Source organism: Daucus carota, chromosome 8, assembly GCF_001625215.2.
Source record: "Daucus carota subsp. sativus chromosome 8, DH1 v3.0, whole genome shotgun sequence".
Taxonomy (NCBI): Eukaryota; Viridiplantae; Streptophyta; class Magnoliopsida; order Apiales; family Apiaceae; genus Daucus; species Daucus carota.
The window spans coordinates 10,345,983-10,369,833 of NC_030388.2; the positions used below are offsets into that span (position 1 = coordinate 10,345,983).

The 23,851-nt window shown below is 35.8% G+C and overlaps 2 protein-coding genes across 3 annotated transcripts; one reads left to right on the forward strand and one right to left on the reverse strand.

The window, feature by feature from the left end:
• Positions 1 to 655: 655 nt before the first annotated feature.
• Positions 656 to 1,015, forward strand: LOC108198831 (uncharacterized). The gene has a single exon (XM_017366609.2). The coding sequence runs from the start codon at positions 656 to 658 to the stop codon at positions 1,013 to 1,015; it is 360 nt and encodes a 119-aa protein (XP_017222098.1).
• Positions 1,016 to 6,343: 5,328 nt separating this feature from the next.
• Positions 6,344 to 12,100, reverse strand: LOC108199633 (casein kinase 1-like protein 2). Of its 2 annotated transcripts, none has more exons than XM_017367546.2 (14): positions 11,907 to 12,100; positions 11,752 to 11,792; positions 11,167 to 11,236; positions 10,914 to 11,062; positions 10,704 to 10,799; positions 10,529 to 10,599; positions 9,737 to 9,798; positions 9,586 to 9,649; positions 9,145 to 9,229; positions 8,929 to 9,055; positions 8,714 to 8,796; positions 8,573 to 8,636; positions 7,831 to 8,000; positions 6,344 to 6,961 (listed from the first exon to the last, which is right to left on the reverse strand). In XM_017367546.2, the coding sequence occupies exons 1-14, from the start codon at positions 11,980 to 11,982 to the stop codon at positions 6,674 to 6,676; spliced, it is 1,446 nt and encodes a 481-aa protein (XP_017223035.1). In that variant the 5' UTR covers positions 11,983 to 12,100; the 3' UTR covers positions 6,344 to 6,673. The 2 variants fall into 2 exon arrangements, with proteins under 2 accessions (XP_017223035.1, XP_017223034.1); XM_017367545.2 differs by having other exon boundaries at positions 10,686 to 10,799; positions 11,907 to 12,096.
• Positions 12,101 to 23,851: the final 11,751 nt, after the last annotated feature.

Sequence of the window (23,851 nt, forward strand, 5' to 3'; positions counted from 1 at the left end):
ATAATATCATGTTAAATTTGCTAAAATTAATGTCATATATAATCAGTTAAATTCATATATAATTATCAATACATTAAATTCAATACATCCCGAAAACTCAGTCACAACCCATAGTTATATTAAAAATTTCACATCATGTTTGAATTTATTGTATTAAAAGCAAAATGAAATTGTGGTTTTCGTGAAAGAATATAGATGAATAATAAACCTGAATTCCCATCCCTAATTATTGGAACAAAGTCAATATTGAACAACTAGTGAGGTCCTCAGTTTCAATAATGCCTCGTTCTCCATATGATTTTCGTGAAACAAAAATGTTTAAAATCATGCAAAAATTTTAAACATGCTTTGATTACTCCAGCAAGTCTAATCACTAGCTCGACTAAATTACTATTATTCAAAAAAAAAAAAAATTGCTAGACGAATCACATTCAACTAAAAAAAAACTAAACATAGTGGAAAACATCTTTAGCCTCCTAATCTTTATTAAAAAAAAAAAATAATCCATCTTTCTAGAGTCGATAAGCTAGAGCAACCAAATACACACATCTGCATGTCTGTGAACAACCAAGTCCACTAATACTAATCCACCAAGACCATATATACTTAAATTAACCACTTCACAAAAATAATATCATAACTGCATATAATATAAATGGGAGATTTGGGATGCAAGTCTAGTGGTGACACAAAGATGGAGCGCAGCAGCAGCATCAGTAGCTTACCAGAGCCCTTCAGTCTGCAGAACATGAGATGTTACAGTGCTTCATATGCAACGTTTTCTTCCTACAATGTACCTCCTCAAATCGATGAGGTCCCGAGGAATGAGGATAACAAGTTCAGGAGAGCAAAGTCGATGAACGGATGGGCTTTGGATGACCCGGAGTTGCAGAGGAAGAAGAGGATTGCTAGCTATAAAGTTTACTCTGTTGAAAGAAAGGTTAAAGGGTCTTTTAGGAATAGCTTCAAGTGGCTCAAAAATAGGTACTCTCAGATGGTTCAACATCTTTCCTGATACTTGGAGTTTTTCTGCTGTCTTTTATAATGGTTATCGGCATTAAGCTGTGTTCTGAAACTTTTGTATAATTGTACTTATAACAAGGTTTGTGGAATTCTAAGATCAATGTTTCTTAATATATATATACTTATTCAGTGTCATAATTTTCTACATGAATTTGTTTCTCAATTTTGTAGTGATCAAATAAGGTTAAATAGAGACTGAGTATACAGATTACAGGTTTCTAATATTGTAAAGAATCACCAGTGTTCCATGATAACTGAATACTATTGAGTAATTTATGAACTAATTATCTGGGATTCATCCACGAGAGTTGTTAAGTTGCATTAAATGATTCAGAATCAGATTTGTTTGCTCAATCTGTATACAGTACAAATTAGAGGTGTCTGATAATGAAAAGAATCAATAGATTGGTCAGTTGCCATTCGAGTTAGCAAAAACAATGTTTTCGTGAATAATATAGATTCCAAACATTCATGATCTGGATGTGAATGCGTCAAATTACTTTCAGTTGCTGGAAGGTAGAGAGGGGTCAATAAATGAGATTGATTTCCACGAAAATACTGCGATCCAAAACAATACCCCGGAGGGCATTCCAAGCTATACCCAGGACGGCACCAAAGCTATGTCCCGGAGGGTACTCCAAAGCAATACCTGGGAGGGTCTTCTGGAAGTACGGGCTACCAAGGCAAGATATCTAATGGGCGCCGTCTCGTGTCTTTATTACACAAAGAGATAGCTAAAAAGCAGCAAGGACATCCCCTTGGTTTTCATATCAAGCAACATACACATCCTTCTAGTCTTCAACATATTATCACCTCTAACTTCCACGAGTCTTCAAAACTTACCCTTACCTTCTAAGGACCTTCAGAAAAGTATTACCCTTAACTCATAAGGATCTTCATTATCCATGCATCTATCATAAAAATATGTCCAAGGCATCCAAGTGGATGGGCGTCGTCCTCCATCACACTTAAACAAATAAAAGCATCAAACATCTAGACAGATAGGGATATCATCTATCTGTCATAGGCATCTAAATGGATGAATGTCACCCTCCATCACACTTAGGTAAATAAAAACATCTAGATGGATACGGACATCACCCTTAACTCTCAAGGGCCTTCAAAATAATATCACCCGCTTTTTAGGGGCTTCAAGAGATGGAGATCCGGCTCTTTAACTTAAGAAACTTGGTTGTCCAGATATTTTTGTGCTTCTCGACATGAAAATAGAATACTAAATCACCTCTAAATTGTAGAAAATTTTGTTATCTTCGTATGAGCTGTAAATTCACTCAATTCTAACTTCTGAAACTCAAGTTTTAGCCGAAACAATGATTGTTGCGTCAATCCCCCACAAGTCCGAAATTTCATCTGTTTTAAGCCAAATTAAGCTCAATTTTTTCCAACTTTAAGACCTTCATATGATGATCTTACGATATTGTCTTCATGTAATTTTCAACATGCCAAAGTTTAATCTAACATATGAAATATTAAAACATTGGGTTTGCCTAGTTAGCGCGCCTTGAGATAAAGATTGATGATCTGAATTTGAATGAGTCGAATTACTTTCGGTTGTTGAAAGATAGAGAGAGGTCTATAAATGAGATTGATTTTGAGGCTAGAAAGATGCCTATTTGCTTCTTGTATTATGTGTGAACGGAGGAATTTGGTGATAACAAATTCTGATAAGAAAATGTGTGTGTGTGTGTGGTGGGGGGGGGGGGGGGGGGGGCGTTGGACTTGAGAGGTGTCTCGACTTGTTAAATGTGTCGGATCCTTTTTCAAGATACCTGCGTACCTTGTTTATACAGGGATCAAGCAAACGCAGTTCTATTAGGATTAGGGTTTTTATCTCCATGATTGTTTAGAGATCTATTTGGATTTAGTTTATTTTATCTTTTAATCATATTTGCGTTAGGATATCTTCCGTATTTGAAGGATATTGTTGGGGGATATTGTCTATAATTGATTAGACATTATTCATCGTTTCAAAGAGAGCAAATAATTAACTTGAGACTAGGATTAATTATTATTAGAATATTAGGAAATTTGGAAGACTATTCAGCCAGACGAAAATAAGCAGTAACAACCCCCAGTTCTTCAGTGCAGCTGGATGAACCGGAGAACTAAGTATTCTGAATATTCCGAATTTCCTGAGTCATTGAAAAAACTGAAGTTGAAGATTAGTAAAAATATGTGGAGCATATCGTATATTGCATGTGAGGATGTAAGTAAGAAAATATGCGTGAAGTAAAAAAAAAGATATGTGTACTCCTTGAGATAATTCCATAAGCAATATCCCAGAGGGTTCTCCAAAGCAATACTCCAGAGGGCACTCTAAAGCAATACCCCGGAGGGCATTCCAAAGCTATACCCCGGAGGACACTCCAAAGCAATATCCCGAAGGGTCTCCAACCTATACCCCGGAGGGTACTCCAAAGCAGTATTCATAAGGTCTTTTTAGTTGTAGTTTATCGGAAGTACGGGCTAGGACTCTTACCTATCGCTTTAAATTCCACCCTTAAAAGGGCAAAGTGGGAGGCAAGATATCCAGTGGGCGCCGTCTCTTGTGTCTGTATTACACAAAGAGATAGCTAAGATGTAGCAAAAAAGAAAGAGGGGGAGGCCTCCAAAAACCAAAAATATACAAGTGTTGCCTCCACCACCTTCCATGCCACCAGCTGGAGTTGGTTTATACAGGTGTGACGCCGATGGACATGTGTATTTCTCAATTGTTGGAGGCTCAACAATGAGAGTATCAAATTCACAGCCACCACCTACAAGGTCATAAAGATCAAAAGGGAGAAAAAGTGCAAGCCAACCATAACTTTTAGTTTAAGACTACTGACTTTCAGTTTAAGACGGTGAATTAAGACTAATGTAATCTAAGTTTCTGAAGCAGTTGCACTAGTATTTAGAATGCTTTGGATTCTTTTTTGGGATGCTTTGGATTGCAATTTATTTTAGACAAGTAATGAATTTGCAGTTTCATTGTTCATGCGCTCTTTATAAGTAACTTCAGCTCTTCAAAAATGCTTTGTTTATAAGTAACTCACGTTGCTCTTTTTCTTTCTGATTTATAAGCATTTGAATCCATATACGAAGTCAAAAGAAAATGTACTCCATTCCATGTGAAAATTTCAATAAAAGGTTAAGTTTCTCAATGTTACAAATGGCTACATGAACTTCTTAATGTTACAAATGCAGACCAAAAGCTCTGTTTTTCTTTTTCATTCATATGTTAAGGCTTATTACAAAGCCACAAACCAACACAAAAATAAGAAATTTGCAACATGCCAACTGAAACTCGAGTTGCTCAATGTGTTTGATTTTTATCTTCAACTGGAAATTCACTTCTCCAAGTTCCATTTTCTTCACAGCTTCGAGTTCATCAATTTTAGCATGCAACAATGCTACTTTCATGCTTTAAGGTTCAGTTCTGGTATCCAAATCCTGCGACATCTTGATTCCTTGACAAAATCTTCATCGCACCATTGAAAAAATTCACAATATTTATCTTTATATTTGCATAATGGACATCCGAAAAATCTCCTCCTTTTATTATTAGGGTTTTTGAGATGTCTGAATCAGACATTCAAACCCGCATTTGAAAACGATTGATACTTTCGTAGCCATTCTCGAGCTCACAGTGTTGCAGCTTTCAGTTGATTTCATCTCAAAAATGTAGACAAAATTTCCCCAATTTACTCTGTGAACCCTGATAATAAATACTTACAATTGGGTGTTTATATAGATTATAAAGGGGTTAAATAGCTAATTCATAACTGAGCTAGTTAAAGACTTGCAGTTTGATCATGTCGTTGAAAAAACTTTCAAACACGTAACTTTGTTTCATATAATTTTCAATCGAACTATTATGCTAACAAAAAATTACACGGTCGTTAAAAGTCATTAACTTTTAACGTTTTCCGTTAGTTTACCCGTTAACCCGACCCGACCCAATCTTATTTACACCCTATTTACCTGTTTCTCTGCTTTACACCCTATTTACTTGTTTCTCTGCTGTTATCTTGATGTACCAAACACACAACTTCGATTCCTTCAAAACTCAGCTGCAGCAAGAATTTGGGTCCGAGAAGAGATTATGTTCAAAATTACATTCCAGGAGTTAGATTTCGCTACATTGCTTGGAAACGAAGTTGATCATAACAATGGTGGTGGTACTTCGCATAATGTTAATCCCCACGATGAGAAATATAGGATTCATTGAGCTAATCATTCGTTTTTTAGCCCAACATAATTTGCCACTGCTGGCAAATATTTATCCTCATTTCAGCTACCTAGGAACTCCACAGGGTGATCTTCAATAACAGATCCGATTAATAAACGCGATTATGCTTGATGCACTCCACAGTCCACATAAACAAGAAACATGAGAAGACTCATTATGAGAGAAGCCGCCAATTGGTGATGCCAATTATGTTTGGGATGATGTTTTTGAATTATTGTTCTTGTTGCGGGTGATCTTTTTGAAAGTTTGCTTATTTCCGTTAACATTTTTAACAGGGCTCACGGGAATTACTGATATGAAAGTTTTTAAATTCTTCATTAGTTGACTGTTGAGCTTTTTCAACAACATGACCAAATTGCAAGTTTTTAAAGAGCTTAGTTATGAATTAGCTATTTAACCCGATTATAAAGGGATAGAAAGTAAGAGAGATATCACCTAAGGGGGATGTACCTGAGGGGAATGTGATATGTTTTTACATTATTTATTTATTTATTTATTTCCCTTTATTCTCTTAATTAGTATACTTATCCATTGCTTACACGTAAAAGCCGTCTCCCACATATTATTATTCTTAATATAATAAAAATAAATATTATATAGTTGATAGAGACCCACTACTTACAAATGAAAAAATAAATATCAAATGATAAACAAAGGTGACCTTATAGAAATTAAAGATATTTCAGTCTTTTATTTCATTGTATAAAGAAAAAAAATATTTCATTCCATAAAGATATTCACGTTGAATTAATGTAGCAAAGTACATATCAACTTTAAATTAATTTTATTTTAAAATAATATAAATTTCTAATAACATATAAACAATTTATTATAATTAAAATAAATAAAAATGAGTTTTGATATGAAAGATATATATACATTGGAGAAAGCAAACCATAAGAATATGAGAATGGGGCCTGGGCTCCAGATCCAATTTACTGTTTAGAGAGGCAGGGATGCTCTGAAGACCAATTTTTATCAACCAACTGTTTTAGTACATTAATATTTGGACTTCCCAATTCTACCTGGGGCTTATTTATGGTGCATGGCAAAATTGAGAAGAGAGCATGCAAGAATATTAATGTGCTATACAAATGTGCAACCTTCAGCAAGTTGTAAATTTCAAATGTACCCTATTAAACCAATTTTTTTTGTCAAACTGCTAGAGATGTGCTCATAGCTTAAATTGTAGGCGAACTAATCACTTAGCTTTACAAAGAGGGGTTACTACTTTGTTTGATCAGACTATCTTTTCCTCTTTATACTGAAGAATATCAACAAAGGAATCACTTACTTTTCAACATCACAATTTACTGAGAATCAACTCCTTGATAGAGCATTCTAGTTGCCAGCTTGCTGCAAGAATGAAGAAACCTGGTTTATTCAGGAAGGAAGCTTCTATTCATCATCGAAGCGCAAACTTTCAATTCCCTTCAGAGAGGTTTCGTAGTTCTTTGTACTTGAATTATTTTTTCCCGATGATGTATACTTTGGATCCGAGGACCTACCAAGGGGTGAACTTCTTTGTCCACTTGAGTTTTTCTGCATTGTTCCTGGGGTTGCATCTGTAGTGCGCGACTGAGTAGGGTCGGACTCCCTTCCAACATTATATGTTTCACGGCCACTCGATACAGCAGATCGCCTAAATGATCCACTTGACCGACCCAAAATATTAGAACTAGCTGCCTGCAATCACATATTAATGTTTATTACAGAATGACAGGACATCCTGTAGTACAAGTACAAGCCATTATCACATGCAAAATACAACAATCGTGTATTCGTGTCATTACAACATTAATAGCAAATTCCGCAAATTACTGACCAACAAAAAACTGACTTGCCTATAACTAAGTGGCAAACTTCATTATCTTGAATCCAGGATGTTTATCAAATTAAAGATATAAAGGCAGGATATTTATTTCCCAATTTTCCCAGTAACTTCTGCCACAGGAATAACTTTTGCCAGAAAGACTTCACACCGCAAGACCTTGATATATACTATACACTGGGCAACATAATACTTTAAGGGCTTTTAAAAAAAAGGAAAAAGACTCCCATTAAGTTATGCGCGACTCATTTACCAACAATGGCAGTACATGATTACTAAACAAGCACAGATGACAAGTTTGAGTAAACATACAATTTATTATAGAAACATCAATTTAAAATTGTATTGATTTAGGTTGTATACACAAGGACAAAAAGCATGCACGAACAGGGTTCATTAGCTACAACTGGTCGGGAAGAGCTTCAAGTTATATATCCTAGTTTAAAATTCTTTCCATGACCTACTTATATTCTTTTCTATGAAGAACTCACATTGCAGCCTAGTGCCATAACTCATGATTAAACAGAATAAGATGATGATGATGATGATGATGATGAAGATAATAAAATGTGACTAAAAAAAACGCTGTTATATAAACAATCCCTCAGGTACACAGGAAAGAAAATAATTCATTTAATCCAAGATAATCCACTGCAGAATTTCAAGATAAAGAGACATAAAGAGAGACAGCTGCCAACAGATAACCAAGACTAGTTCAACTTACTGTAGCATCTTTGCTCACGACTGAATCATTTGCAACAGGACTCTTCTGCTTAGATAAGCTTTCCCTGTTCAAACCTTGTGCAGAAGCTCTTGTATGAGAACAATCAACTGCTGACAATCCTGGAGATCTTATGTCTTCTTCAGCTGCATTCAATGCACTTCTTACCAAATCTGGAGCATAAGGAAAACCAAAAAAGTCTTCAAATTTGAGACAGACCAATAAATTTTGTTAACCGCCAACTTTCTCCAATGATACTCCAAAATGGAAATTAGATATTTTAATGATCATTGTGGAGCTCTGATGGAAGTGGGGCAGGGGAGGGGGTGCCTTAGACTGCAAGATGTTAGAATTAAAGACTTCACCAACCTTAGCATCGGGTTAAATATCAATTGGCTTTAAGGCTGGTTAGGGTACACAATTCACGGACACAACCATGCTTTGATTAAAGGAGACACTTCAATCATATCTCACTAAACATCACAATTTCAAACTGTTTTTTTTCATATAAACAACTCTTCGAAGGCCTATCATTTCAACCCCCCAACACCAATATAAGAAGTACAGGGTCTTAAATAAAAAGAGGAGACGAGTAGCTACTTCACAAGTTCTAGCCTAAGACTTATTCAACAATCAAAAACACCTGATTTAAGTAACTATATTTATTGTAGGTATAATTGTACAAGTTTCACATGTGTTAATTTAGAACAAATTTTAAAGTCTAACACAGATTGCAAAATATTACCTGGACGTAGGTCACCATTAGGTATAGCAGGTGGCATTCCAGAGCTTGGTCCAGCACCTGGCCCCTGAAACCGGACAGGGTTATTTAGTAGGTCACTAAATTGTATTAATGGAAGTAAACCGACATAATTGCATCACTTACAAGCACCCTTGAAGGAGGAGCCGCCATTTGTGACTGCTGATACTTCAATATGGTCCAATCAAAAACATAATCAAATTGAAAGCCTGCACCCAAGTAGATTACCTAATATTTTAATTTTAATTCATCCTCCCTAGAAGTTACTTGGCAAGCAGATCATATACTTCACATTTACTATAGCATAAAAATATAAACAACATATTGTCAGAGTTTCAGACCTTCCCGGATAAAGAGCTCACGAAATATTCTCTTCAAATAAGCATAGTCTGGTTTGTCTTCAAAACGCAATGAACGACAGTAATGGAAATAGGATGCAAATTCTGTCGGATAACCTCGGCACAGTGACTAAAGAATGCACAGAGAGCATGTAGACTGGTCACCAATTTTTTCATAATAAAAGAGCACAAGAACAACAATCAGTTTACTAATAATACCTCGATGGATGTCGAAACTTTCTTTTCACTAATTTTTTCATACTTCTGCTTCTTATTTCCAGCTTTCAATCCTTGCCAAGGAAGACTGCGCACACAATTGATGGGTTTAACAAGTCATGCTATGTATGTAACATATAACCAGATTAAGAGCCTGTTTATGTAAAGTCAGGGGCTTAAAGCTGTTTCTGACTTTAAGCTGAAAATTTTCTTTTTCAGTAACTAAATTTTTAAAAGAAATTTTTTTGATAAAAATTATTCATAAATCACAAGTTACCCATAAATCACTTCTATATTTTATTACTACATTTTTAATCACCCATAAGGCTAATAAGTCAAAATTAACAGATATTTTAAACTCTTAGCTTATCATGTTAAGTCATGGTAAGTGATAAGTCACAACTTTAAGTTGAGCCAAACTGGCTCTAAAAAATATACACAAACCTTCCTCTTATGAAGTACATAAGGACGTATCCAAGAGATTCAAGATCATCCCTCCTGCTTTGTTCTATACAATATAAACAAATAAAATAAGTACACAAGTCAGAGGAGCATATATCTATCTTCAAATTAACGTGCCCGACAAGCAGCATACCGATTCCAAGATGGGTATTCATGCTAGCGTATCTCGCAGTCCCAGTCAAGTTCTTGTTCTCCCTGCAATTTTGACATAAAACGTGATAAAATTCATTTGCAAGGATTTGTTAATAAGATAATATACACAACATATGAGGGGACATCTGTTATACAACCATGCAGTCATTTGCAAAGATGTGCCAACATAACAGATGTTTTCATTTTGGAGATTTCTCATGATCCTTCGATGCCTTTGTATGTATTTTTGTATAAAGAGTTTTTCACAAACATTTTTATACAACAGGGACAGTGTCCATGTAACAAACTAACAGTCTTCCATGCTGTTGAATGTAGAATAATACATATAACACAATTAAATTATGGGATATGTAAGATGCTATGTATTCCAAGGACTGGATACATTCTGTCCGATATTATAAGATTTATATACTCCCTCCATCCCATTTATATTGGTCACAATTCCAATTTTACCTTTCCCAAAATTATTGGCAAATTCAGTTTATTAAAGTTTAGTGTTAATTATGGTAAGTTATTGACAAAACAGTATAATTCTTTGGTAACTATTAGTGTGTTTAAGATGATTGAATAAAATGTGGAATTTGATTCATGAACAAAATAAGTGGAAAGGAGGTAGTATTAAAATTTTAGCTTCTGGGATGATAGTTACAAAAGGAAGTGTTTGACAAATTATCAGGTTTAAGTAAATTGATCAGCTCCATACTCACACAAGGTTACATGTCTACTAATAATGTACTTACGTCAGACCAGAGAGTATCTGAAGGCCACGTACCTATATGGTATGTGCTGGTGCGTTGAAGAATCTCTGAATTTCTTTGCCAGACCAAAGTCTATAATGTAAACCTGCACTAAGAGTAAAGGAAGTGTAACTTCCCCAATGCTTGGCATGCTATACAGGAAAAAGATGTTACATGTAATAAGCATATTACATATGACAGATTAGCGACCTGGTTTGCACGCCGACCTAATCCCATGAGGAAATTATCCGGCTTAATATCTCGATGCAGAAATGATTTAGTATGAACAAATTCAACACGATTGATCTGGAACAAGAAATTCATGGCAAACATTAATAAAGTTAAAATTTATTTTGCTTTACAATAGTGTGTGTGTTTGTGCGCGCAAACACACACACACATAGCAGTTTAAGGGCTTGCCATTTGGTCAGCAAGCATTAAAACTGTCTTCAGAGAAAGTTTTCTACTGCAAAAATTGAATAAATCTTCAAGACTAGGCCCTAGCAAATCCATCACTAAAACATTATAGTCTCCCTCCACACCGAACCACCTCACATTTGGAATTCCAGCTGAAAACATTGAAGTAGTTCCAGTTAGAGACGCTACATGAATAACACAATTAAGAAAACCCACGACCTAGTAACTAAAAAGGATAAAAGTAGTAGCTCATTACTTCCACCCTGAAGAATCCTGTATAATTTCGACTCGTACAGCAACTGAGGATGCTTCGTCTTTATATTCTCCTGCATAAATCCAAGCAATGTATCAGTTTACTACATCCATTTTACTCTAAATACATTGCAAAATCAACACAATCAAGAAAATCACAAGAAACTTATTTCATCTACTCAAGTCTCCACAGTTAATCACAACAGATACTAGTTCAACGAAAGTCACCAAAAAATCCTAATGTATATAAATATAATTTCTACCATTTCTAGACTCCTCTCACCTCTGATCAACTCTCTTCGACTGTCACAAAATCAACTCTACTAATAACTTAACTAGCAATTTAACTTTTTAACAGAACCTTCCACGGTTAACAAGTTCGAAAAGTTCCAACTAAATTAAACATTTGATCATATAAACACGCACACTTTTTATCTACACAATTACCTTCAATTTTAAAAAATTCTCTTATTTCAATTCCGCAACCAATTCAAACTTTCTTCCACAATAATTACACAATAAAATCAAGACAAACACATCCAAAAATTCATAAACAATTCAGGAAAAAGTAAAACAAAAAAACACTAACAAGCTTGATCGCGACTTCTTCATTCGTCTGAATATTAGTACCTACAATCAAAACACCAAACAATCAAATTAAAACTCAACACACAAACCAAACTCAAAAACGCTCAAAACCGCGAAAAAATGGCGAGGAATTCGCGAAATCAACGACGAACGCACCGAGATAGATCTCTCCAAACGATCCGCTGCCGATCTTGCGACCGAGCCGGAACTTATTGCCGACGCGAGGCTCCATCAAGGCGTTAAAATCAAGCGATTGTGAAAAGCTAGGGTTAGGTTAGCGAAGAGAGAGAGTAGAGAGAGAGTAGATTTTCTCTCTCTATATCTAATGGATTATACAAGTGTTGAGGCTGTAAGTACATATACTCTATTTATTTTGTGTTAATTATATTAATTAATTTATTTATTATTTATTATTTATTTATGATAAATTAGTCACGCGTTGGTCGTACGCGTAGGAAAGTGTAAGAAGATAAGCACGTGATTGCTGTAGCGGCTTGCCCCACTTTGGGAGTTTGGGTTCGTTTATCACGTGACGTTGGTCTCTCTCTTTTTTCTTTGTTTTTTTGTTTATTAAGAGCCATAAATATTCTTTCTTTTTGTCACAACTTAAATATTGAATATAGTTTTAGAGCATCTCCAATAGGGTTGGCTATAATTGTTGGCTAAATTAGACTTATAAAATATTATGTAAAATTTGCTCAACCTGTAAGACATTGTGCTTCGATGATATTGGCTATATTGGTTGGCTATAATATAAAAATGTATGTTAGTAATATTTAGATTGTTATAAATATAAGAGCATCTCCAACCATAGAGTACCCTTAGCTAAAATGTGAGTTGGCATACCATAATTAAAAATTATAGCCAACATTGTCAAAAAAGTACACTCCAACCACGCCCACCTGTTGTCTATAATTTTAGCCAACCTCCTATGGATGGCTAAATTTGTCGAACCTCTACAAGTCTGTAAGAAAATCTGTAGGAAGATTGCACATCATTTATTACCATATTGAACTGATATATTCTATTTTAACAATTTGAAATATTAATAACATACTATTTTTAAATTATAGCCAACCAATATAGCCAATACCATTGAAGCAAAATGTGTTACAGGTTCAGCAAATTTTACATAAAATCTTACAGGTCCAATTTAGCCAACGATTATAGCCAACGCCGTTGGAGATGCTCTAATATATCAGTTTAATATGGTAATAGATAATTTGTAATCAGCGGGAAAGAGGAAAATAAACAACAGGAGATGACGTGGAATTCACTACATATCTATATCTATAGTGGTTCGACATATATAGTCATCCATAGAGGGATGACTACAATAATAGATAAGGGCTTGTTATGGTTGGATTGCTGTTTTTTGTGGGCGTTGGCTATAATTTTTAATTTTGGTAAGTCAACTAGACTTTTAGCTAAGGATTTCTCATGGTTGGAGATGCCCTTAATGGTGTTTTAGAAGGAAATTAGTGCCTTATATTGATTTTCAGTTATAATCGGTTAGATAAATGATACTCCCTATGCCCCCTAATACTAGTCTCTTTTGAAAAAATTACGCATATTATGAAAGCATTAATTAGATAATATATTTTCACTTGTACCCCTAATAAATGCATAAATGTAGACTCTTATTCAACCTTCATTAATTGTTATACAACATTCAAGACGGGTAAATTTGAAATATTGCCAAAATATTTGCATTGGAAACTAAAAATAGACATGTATTATGGGACACAAATTTCTTTCAAAAGAGACTTGTATTGTGGGACGGAGGGAGTATAATGATTTATAATGATAGTGATATAAGAAATTTATGATTATTCAATTATAAAAAGTATAAAGTCGGCAAAGATGTGAGAAATTCTATGCAACCTATCAGGTGTATCCATCTCTAATTCCAACAATCTAGAAACAAATAAACAAATATAGATGATATTATGTATGTTTTGTTTAAGAGAAGAGACTTTGAGAGAGAGCTAACTAACAAGGAAGAAGAACATCTTATCTCTATATCAATAATCAAGGTAAAAGAAAGCCTTATATAGGCTCGTAAAATGTTTGTTACAAAGAAAATGGAGAGCCAGAGGTTGGTTAATAATGAGAGAATAGAAAAGAGTCATCCACACATTATACATAACACTCCCCCTTGGATGACACGTACTTACATCATGCCTCGTTAAAACCTTACTAGGAAAAATCCAGTGGGAAAATCCTAGTAGAGAAAAAAGAGTACATGTGTTGTGCATAGTTTAAAATAATGTCTTCCCTCACATTTTAACATAACTACAAGATGTCCCGAAATTTGTGCATATCAATCTTGTGCACTAACTTCTCGAAAGAAGATGTTGGAAGTGCTTTTGTAAACAAATCTGTTGGATTTTCACATGAGCGAATTTGACAAACATTAATGTCTCCCATCTGCTGATGTTTGTGAGTGAAAAAGAATTTTGGATCAATGTGTTTTGGATCTCCTTTAATGTAGCCTTCCTTGGTCTGAGTGATACATGTTTCATTATCTTCGAAAAGAACAATAGGAGTTCCTTTATAACTGAAAGATCACATGATTCTCAAATATGATGGACTAGATATCTTAACCATACACACTCTCGACTTGTTTCATGAAGTCCTCACAACTCAGCATGATTCGAGAAGTTGCTGCAAGAGTCTATTTTGTAGATCGTCAAGATATTGTAGTCTCTCCATATGTGAATATATAACATGTTTATGTAATAGATATCCAAAAATTTTTGATGATAACATAAACATTTTGTAACATGTCTTACTTAGTATCTTTATCAAATTTCAGTTGTAATTTTTATATTTCTTGTCTTTGGGAATTGTCAACGGATGGGTAGAATAGGATGGCTAATTGTAAATATCCAATGCCATGTAATTTTATCTAAGTGAAGGACATTCAACTGATGAGATATAACTATTCAACTGATGAAGACTGGATCATGTTTCAACTGATGAAAACCAAGCATTCAACTGAAGACAAAGTATTCAACTGATGATGCTAAGGAATTCAACTGATGAGACTGGAACAACATTCAATTGATGAAGTTTGTAATTCGTTCAACTGATGAGCTTAGTACAACATTCAACTGATGAAGTCAAGAGCAGTTGAAAGTAACCAGAACTTTCAACTGATGAAGCAAAGAGCTGTTGAAAGTGACTAGAGCTTAAGTCTGACAAATCACATGGATCGAATTACACTAAAATGGACATGGAAGCCTGATTAGGAAAATAAAGAAGAAGCAGAAACATTCTTATCTCATGCAATGCAATCTGGATCAAATCAAGATGATGGTCAAAGATGAAGACATCTCAGAAAGCATGCATAAGACAAAGATGTGCAGCATAGTTTTAGATTGGAGTGCAATTTGTATTCTAGTTAAAAGCTTTGTAAAACTTGGAGTATATAACCAAGTTAGAAGCATCAGTTGAACTTGTTCAATTTACTTGAGAGAAAATCTGAGAGTTAGAACTTGTTTTGAGTGATGAACCAGCAGCTGTGCGAATTGTAATCAATCCACAGATTCTTCTATATAAAATCTCACGGGTGGATCATTCAATCCACCCGTATTTTTTAATACTTGGTGTTTTCTGTTTTATTGCTTTAAAAGTGTTTGTTCTTGAATCTTTTAAATTTGTAAAAGATTGTATTCAACCCCCCCATCTACAATCTTTCTTATAGTTGGTGTAAAATAACAATTGGTATCAGAGCGAGTGACAAGGCTGTCGTATACCTATCAAATAAAAATCCCAACAAATCCTCCTAACAATGTAGTAGGGTAAGTCGGAGTCGATCCCACAGAGACAAATGTGTCAAACACTAGTTATTTCTGACCAATTTCAACTAAGCAAAGAACACAATAATATTTTAGAGATGATTATACTAATTATACGAAAGCAAATATGGATTTTATCAATTAATTAAAAACATCCAGAATTAAGTATCCCCACTAGCATGAATCAATGCAATTACGATTCCCTACCCCAATCAATCAAATATATTACTCAAGCGGAAAGATGCGCCCTATAAAATACCATTAACCTCTTCCGAGTATTAATGGCTTCTCTAAAAATACAATCAAGCCTATTTCCATGGTATCATGCAATTTAGAGACATTAAACACAACATCCTGGCTTCCTAACAATCCATTCTACCTATTTCCATGGAGAATTTCATGTCCTTATTGGATAAATCACAACCATCTAAATCCAACTTCCGATGGTAAATAGATATCGGTTCGAACAAATCACATAATCATGCCTGACATGTAATTGTTAATCAACACAACTCAATAAGCGAGAGCAATTAACTAATCAAATTGGGGTTGGGGGAATCATGCATCTATCATAGCTAGGGTTCAACTTAACCCCGGATTATAGATCTACTCACTCATAATTAAACTAACAAAACACAAGATGTAATAAAAACGCATAATTAAACTATTATTGAGAATAGAGAAACAACCTTGAATCTTCAAATCTTGAACAAGAAGAAAAGTAAAAGTCTCTTCTCTTCTCTCTCTATCTCTATGTATGTATCTCTGATAAAAACTACTAATTGACCTCCTATATTAAAAGTATTTTAATGCTTTTATGAAATTACAAGGCAGTCTCCGAAACCGAATAGGATTCTGTAATTAAAATTCGCAGGTCTGCTTTCTCCACAGTTTTTGGGCTTTTCCAGTTGGGTTTTGGATATTGGACCATCTTTGAATCAAAGAAAATTCTCTAAGCTTCGCGTGGGCTGTAAGATCGTCAAAATCTGATGTACGGAACTCCAGATATGGCCCAAACAGCGAAATAATACGTGTAGCCCAATAAATCCGAATTTCCATCCAAATTTGAGTCCAATTAAGCTTTATTTCTTCAAATCCTTCCAACTTTAGGAATTCCTTGCACTCTACAATAAAACATTAAAATCTATTAAATAAATATCCAAATCAATGCAAAATACAATTAAATATGAGAATAAAATCATTTAGAATATATATAAAATATACTCTATCAAAATATCCCCACACTAAGCATTTGCACGTCCTCGGGCAAATAAGCGAAATAAAATATCTATAACTAACTACCATCACTTTCGTAGATGACACGATTGCATTGAGCGCATGCAACAAGCCGTTAAACCCCTAGGCAGCCCTAGTAGGACGAGTTTTGTCTCGTGAGGGTTTATAGAAGATATACCCACAAAATCAAATATTTTCTACCAAGTCTCAAGGATGCAACTAATATGAATGTCAACTAAATGAATATGTATATACAATCATGAAAGCATTAACCTCGTCAACATATAATCTTCAGAATAAGCGACATTCAAGGCATTCATCTGTCTCACATATTAGTCATGCAACTCTTCCAATGCAAGTACGGAGTGCACCGTGTGTGCTTAACATGCTCTCTAATGAAACAAAACAGAGACCAACAAACTTCAACAGAGTCTTAACCATGAGCCGTTAATCAGAACAATGCTTAAACACTTCGTTATATTAGAGTCAACTATAGCTCAGGGTCACAAAGGAATTTCTATGCCTCTCTTATATTTTTCTTATAAATATTTCTTTTCATGCTCGGTCTAAGATCGGGACGCTTCTCAGGGTAAGTGAGTCACGACCACCATAAGACTTCGCTAGCTCATGTTTTCTCTTTTTTTTTCTTTCTCTTTTTTTTTTTTTGAAGTCAAGTAATTCTCCAGTAACCAAGGGTTGTGAAAAGTCACCAAGAAATTTTTTATTTCTAATACCATTGCACTTAATACCAGCACAGGTACATGGATCGTCCTCTTCACATGAAATTAAATTGTCACCCACTGATCTCAAAGGAGTACTCGATACTTTATTTCAATATTCTATTTTTTCTGTTTTTTTTTAGAAAGGCATATACATCCCACATTTCCCCTAAACATAAGACTTACATACTCTAAGTTCAAAAGGGAATATTCAAAATTCTACGCTCGGCTCATAGCTAAAACTCAAGAATTAAGCTAGCCTAAGTCTCGTCTCTAGAGCAGTTTATAGCGTAAATAAAATTTCCGCACAAACAATTTTTAAGCATGCAAGACATCACATATGATCAAGACTACTAGCCAAGAAATTATGTGAATAAACTCATCACAAGAAATTAACTTGGTATCATATGCTTTCATGAATTATACAAATGCAACCTAAAAAGAAAAATAAAAAAAAATGCATACAAAATTAAATAACTACATGCTCTAATTTAAATGCAACTAGCATGAATTTCCTAAACTTAAGACAAGGTAATATACAATTTTTTTTTTCTAATTTTTCTAATTTTTTTTTAAATTTTAATCATATATATATATTTTTTTGATTCATTAAGAACTCATCCCCACACTATCCCCACACTAGAATGGTTCATTGTCCTCAATGAATAATATATAAATATGTAATATATAATATAATAATATATAAATAAAAATATTAGAAAAGAAACTCCCCTGAAGCGTTCAAATTGAAGTGTTCCATGCTTTTGCACAAGAGTCATGTTGGCCTACTGGTAGAGATGTTGGCCTTGTGTTCAGCAGGTAAAGGGTTCGATTCTCTGGTCTTGCTTTTTATTATTTCCCAATATGTTGTGCACCTTCCTTTCACATGTTCAGACAGTAGCGCGCAACATTCCACCGTGTGTAAACTTGAGAAGAAATAAACGCTTGGGACAAATCAAGCGCGTATAAATCAGCGCGCACAAGACAGCGGTAGGCAGTAGCTTCGGAGCTGTGGCGAGGGAATGCAGAGCCACAACTCTTTTCGTTCTGCTGAGGCCTCCTACTCGAGAGCTGTGAGGAGGAAACAAAGAGATGGGCTGGGCTTGCAGCGGGCTCTAGATTGTCTGGCAGTGGGCTGCGCTTGGGACAAATCAAGCGCGTATAAATCAGCGCGCACAAGACAGCGGTAGGCAGTAGCTTCGGAGCTGTGGCGAGGGAATGCAGAGCCACAGCTCTTTTTGTTCTGCTGAGGCCTCCTACTCGAGAGCTGTGAGGAGGAAACAAAGAGCTGCAGCTCTAAAAATTCTGCCCAAGCGAGTCATGGGGAGCGTTGGGAGCCGCTCCAAAATTTCTTCTGAGCCTTCGTTTTATTCTAAAATTGTTAGAAATATTTCTATATCCCTGAAACACTTCACAAAATATATCAACGCATCTTGATGGAGTAAAAATAATATATAAATCTCTCTATTAAAATATTCCTACTACTACTACTACTATAATAATAATAAATATGATAATTATAATAGTAATTATTATACAAACTTACAAGAATCATGGGTTGCCTCCCAAGAAGCGCTTTTCTTTAACGTCTTTGGCTAGACATCTGCAGAGTTATTCTGATGAAGGGGTAGAAAGTAGAATCTCCACTTTCTCTTCTATTGGCTCGCCAGATCTGTAATGTTTTATTCTTTGGCCGTTCACCTTAAAAGTTCCACCACTTGTATTCCATAATTCAATGGAGCCATAAGGGTAGACTTTTCGAATTTTAAATGGACCTGACCATCTTGAACGAAGCTTACTAGGAAAAAGTTTCAATCTGGAATTAAATAAAAGAACCAAATCACCTTCATTAAATTCCCTTCGCAGTAGATTCTTGTCATGCCATCTTTTTGTCTTCTCCTTGTAGAGCTTAGAACTTTCATAAGCCTCAAAACGAAGCTCATCTAGCTCATTAAGTTGAAGAAGTCTCTTCTCACCAGCTGCCAATGGATCAAAATTTAAGCTTTTAATGGCCCAGAATGCACGATGTTCTAACTCAACTGGAAGATGACAGGCTTTCCCATAAACCAATCTGTATGGAGTTGTCCCAATAGGAGTTTTAAATGCAGTCCTATACGCCCAAAGTGCATCATCAAGTTTCATAGACCAATCTTTCCTTGATTTTGCAACCGTCTTCTTCAAGATGGTCTTAATTTCACGGTTGGAGATCTCAACTTGACCACTAGTTTGAGGATGATAGGAAAGGCCTATCTTATGATGTACTCCATATTTCTTCAATATAGCTTCAAAGCGATTTTCAAGAAAATGCTTTCCTCCGTCACTAATTAGAATCATTGGCACTCCAAATCTAGGAAAAATTGTCTTCTTGAAGAATTTGCTCACAACACGCGCATCATTAGTAGGAGTTGCAATGGCTTCAACCCACTTAGAAACATAGTCGACGGCGAGTAAGATGTATTTGTTCCCAAACGATGAAGGGAATGGTCCCATAAAGTCAACTCCCCAAACATCAAAAGGTTCTACTTCGAGTATGTTGTTTAGAGGCATCTCATTTCTCCTTGAGATATTTCCGGTTCTTTGACAACGATCACAAGAGTGAACATAGAGATGAACATCCTTAAAAAGAGTGGGCCAGTAAAAACCGCATTGAAGAATCTTTGCAGCAGTTTTAGTAGTACTTGCATGGCCTCCACATGGTGAATCGTGACAATGTGAGATTATAGAGGCAATCTCACTTTCGGGAACACATCTTCTAATAACACCATCCGCACAAGATTTGTAGAGAAAAGGATCATCCCAAAAGTGCCTCCTCACATCATAGAAAAACTTCTTCTTTTGTTGAGATGAATACCCGTGAGGAACAGTACCACTAGCCAAATAATTAGCTATATCAGCAAACCAAGGAACATCTATCCTTGCAAGAGAAAATAGATGATCATCAGGAAATGAATCATCAACTGGAAGGTCTTTAGCACAATCCCCACCAAGAACAAGACGTGAAAGATGATCAGCAACCACGTTCTCAGCCCCTTTCTTGTCCTTAATTTCCAAGTCAAATTCTTGGAGAAGTAGAATCCAACGAATCAAGCGAGGCTTTGCATCTTTCTTGTTCATTAAGTATTTCAGTGCTGCATGATCAGTGTGAACAATAACTTTTGAGCCAACAAGATATGATCGAAATTTTTCCATTGCATAGACCACTGCTAGCAGTTCCTTCTCCGTTGTTGCATAATTAATCTGAGCTCCATCCAGGGTCTTACTTGTATAATAGATGGCATGAAGCTTTCCATCCTTCCTTTGTCCCAAGACCGCACCAATAGCTTGATCACTAGCATCACACATGATTTCAAATGGCAAATTCCAGTCTGGAGGTTGTATGATTGGAGCAGAGATAAGAGCTTTCTTTAACCTGTCAAAGGCCTCAACACAAGCATCATTAAAAACAAAAGGGACATCTTTGCCTAAGAGCTCAGTTAGAGGTCGAGCAATTTTTGAAAAATCTTTTATAAAGCGGCGGTAAAATCCCGCATGACCAAGAAAACTTCTTACACCTTTCACCGAGGTTGGGGGTGGTAAGCGCTCGACAACCTCTACCTTAGCTCTATCGACTTCGATGCCTCTGTTTGAGACAACATGACCCAAAACAACTCCCTCCTGTACCATAAAATGGCATTTTTCCCAGTTTAAAACTAGACTAACTTCCTTACATCTACGAAGCACCTTTTCTAAATTATGCAAACAGATGTCAAAAGATGTTCCGTAAACAGAGAAGTCATCCATAAAAACTTCCATTATATTTTCAATAAAATCTGAGAAAATTGCCATCATACAACGTTGAAAGGTTGGAGGAGCACCACATAATCCAAATGGTAGTCTGCGATATGCGAACGTACCATAAGGACATGTAAAGGTCGTCTTTTCCTGATCATCCGGATGGAGGGGAATTTGAAAGAAGCCCGAATATCCATCCAAATAACAGAAAAAGGAATGTTTTGCCAACCTTTCAAGCATTTGGTCAATAAAAGGGAGAGGAAAATGATCTTTTCTGGTGGCTTTATTCAATTTACGATAATCAATACACATACGCCACCCGGTAACAGTTCTAGTAGAAATTAACTCACCCTTATCATTTTTTACGACGGTCATTCCTCCTTTCTTTGGAACTACTTGTACAGGGCTAACCCACTTATTATCAGAGATAGGGTAGATTATACCTGCATCAAGAAGTTTTAGAACCTCCTTTTTGACTACTTCCATCATATTAGGATTAAGTCTCCTTTGAGGTTCTCTAGAGGAGGCGTGTTCGTCCTCAAGAATGATTTTATGCATGCACAAAGATGGGTTGATGCCCTTAATATCATCAATGGTGTACCCGATGACACTTTTATAAGATTTTAAAATCATGAGCAGACGCTCAATTTGACTGTCATCAAGCTCAGCATTGACAATAATAGGATATGTACTATTAGGACCCATAAACACATATTTCAAAGATGCAGGGAGTGGTTTTAGTTCTACCTGAGGAGGCGTGGAACTCTCCTTTACATCTTCATGGCTTAGTACATTGAGATGAGGTTGCATGACTGTTGGTGGTGCATCAAGAAATTCCATATAGTCCGCACACTCTCTATTTTCAGCATCAATTTCTCCCACAAGAACCTCTTGAAGTGGATCATCACATGATAGAGTGTTGATCTTGACGTTGATTGCTTCTTCTAGTGCATCCACCCTGTTTACAGTTTCATCCATAGAGGGATGACCCATTGAATTCTGAAGCTGAAATTCCATCTTCTCCTCTCCCACTTGAAAAGAAATCCTTCCACTTTTCATGTCAATAATAGCACCAGCTGTAGCTAAGAATGGTCTTCCAAGAATGATAGGAATATTTGCATCTTCCTCCATCTCCATGATAACAAAATCACATGGGATATAAAATTTTCCTACCTTGAGAGGAACATCTTCAAGTATACCAAGAGGGAATTTCACAGTCCTGTCTGCCAATTGTAGAGATATACGTGTGGGTTTCAGCTCACCCATCTGAAGTTTTTTGCAGATTGACAATGGCATAAGACTCACACTTGCCCCAAGATCACATAGAGCTCTTTTGATCTCAACATCACCAAGTTTCACAGGAATAGAGTAACTACCCGGATCAGCTAGCTTCTTCGGAAAAGTATTTTGCAAGATAGCACTACACTCTGCCGTCAATGAAATAGTAGAAGTTTCTTCAATCTTTCGCTTTCTTGACAAAATATCTTTGAGGAACTTTGCATAAGAAGGCATCTCAACTATGGCATCCATGAATGGAATGTTAATATGCAACTTCTGTAAAATGTCAAGAAACTTACCATACTTCTTCTCAAGCTTAGCTTTTGCCAACCTTTGAGGGAAAGGAACAGGTGGCACATATGGTGTAATAGGAACAACGACTGGTTCTTTCTTTTCTTCTTCCACTGCATCATTCTCTATCACTTTTTCAGATGTAATTTTCTCCTCATCTTCTTCAAGATTCACAACACTTTTTCTCACCTTTGACTCTGGCTCTTGCAATTCTTTGCCGCTCCTCAAAGTTACCGCATTGATATGACCTCTTGGCGGTTGCTCAGTTTGGCCAGGAAGTTGACCCGAAGACTTGCCAAGTTGATTCACTTGTTGAGCTAATTGAGAGATTGCATTTTCCATCATCTTGTTGTGAGCTTTCATCTCATTGATACTTGCACCGATGCCATTGATACTTGCATCAATTCCATCATTTTTCTTTACCTGTGTTGAAATAAATCCTTCCAAGAGATTCTCCAAGTGGGATTTTTGTGGTTGAACTGGTGCATTGAAAGGTGCTCTTGGTTGAAAACCAGGTGGTTGAGATTGAGCTTGATTATTCTTGTATGAGAAATTTGGATGATCTTTCCAACCAGGATTGTACGTGTTGGAGTAAGGATTGTATTGTTGCCTCTGATTCTGATTGTAAAGGGCATTTGCTTGCTCCATAGCCATATCAGATGAATTATATTGACAAGCATATTGAGTGTGCCCCTGTGTACCACATATTTCACATAAAGCAACTGTAGATGAAGACCCAGACTTTAGCTCCTTGATCTCATTAGCCAATTCTTTCATAGAACTCGTCAACATGGTCAAAGCATCAACATCGTACTTACCACCCTTCTTGGGTTGATTTCGATCACTGTAAGGATAATTGTCATTAGACGCCATCTCGTCTAATAGAGTTCTTGCATCTTCGGTACTCTTTGCCATAACTGATCCGCCAGATGCGGCATCGATAAAGATTCGAAACTCTTGTGTCAACCCATTATAGAATGTTTGGATCAGCAACCAATCAGGA

Excerpts from the sequence above, each read along its gene's own strand:
- LOC108199633 (XM_017367545.2), bottom strand. The coding sequence starts at position 11,982 with ATGGAGCCTCGCGTCGGCAATAAGTTCCGGCTCGGTCGCAAGATCGGC. Across the intron at positions 10,800-10,913 it reads TAATGCTTGCTGACCAAATG|ATCAATCGTGTTGAATTTGT; the intron begins GCAAGCCCTTAA and ends TTCTTGTTCCAG. Across the intron at positions 9,650-9,736 it reads GAATACCCATCTTGGAATCG|AACAAAGCAGGAGGGATGAT; the intron begins GTATGCTGCTTG and ends TATATTGTATAG.
- LOC108198831 (XM_017366609.2), top strand. The coding sequence starts at position 656 with ATGGGAGATTTGGGATGCAAGTCTAGTGGTGACACAAAGATGGAGCGC.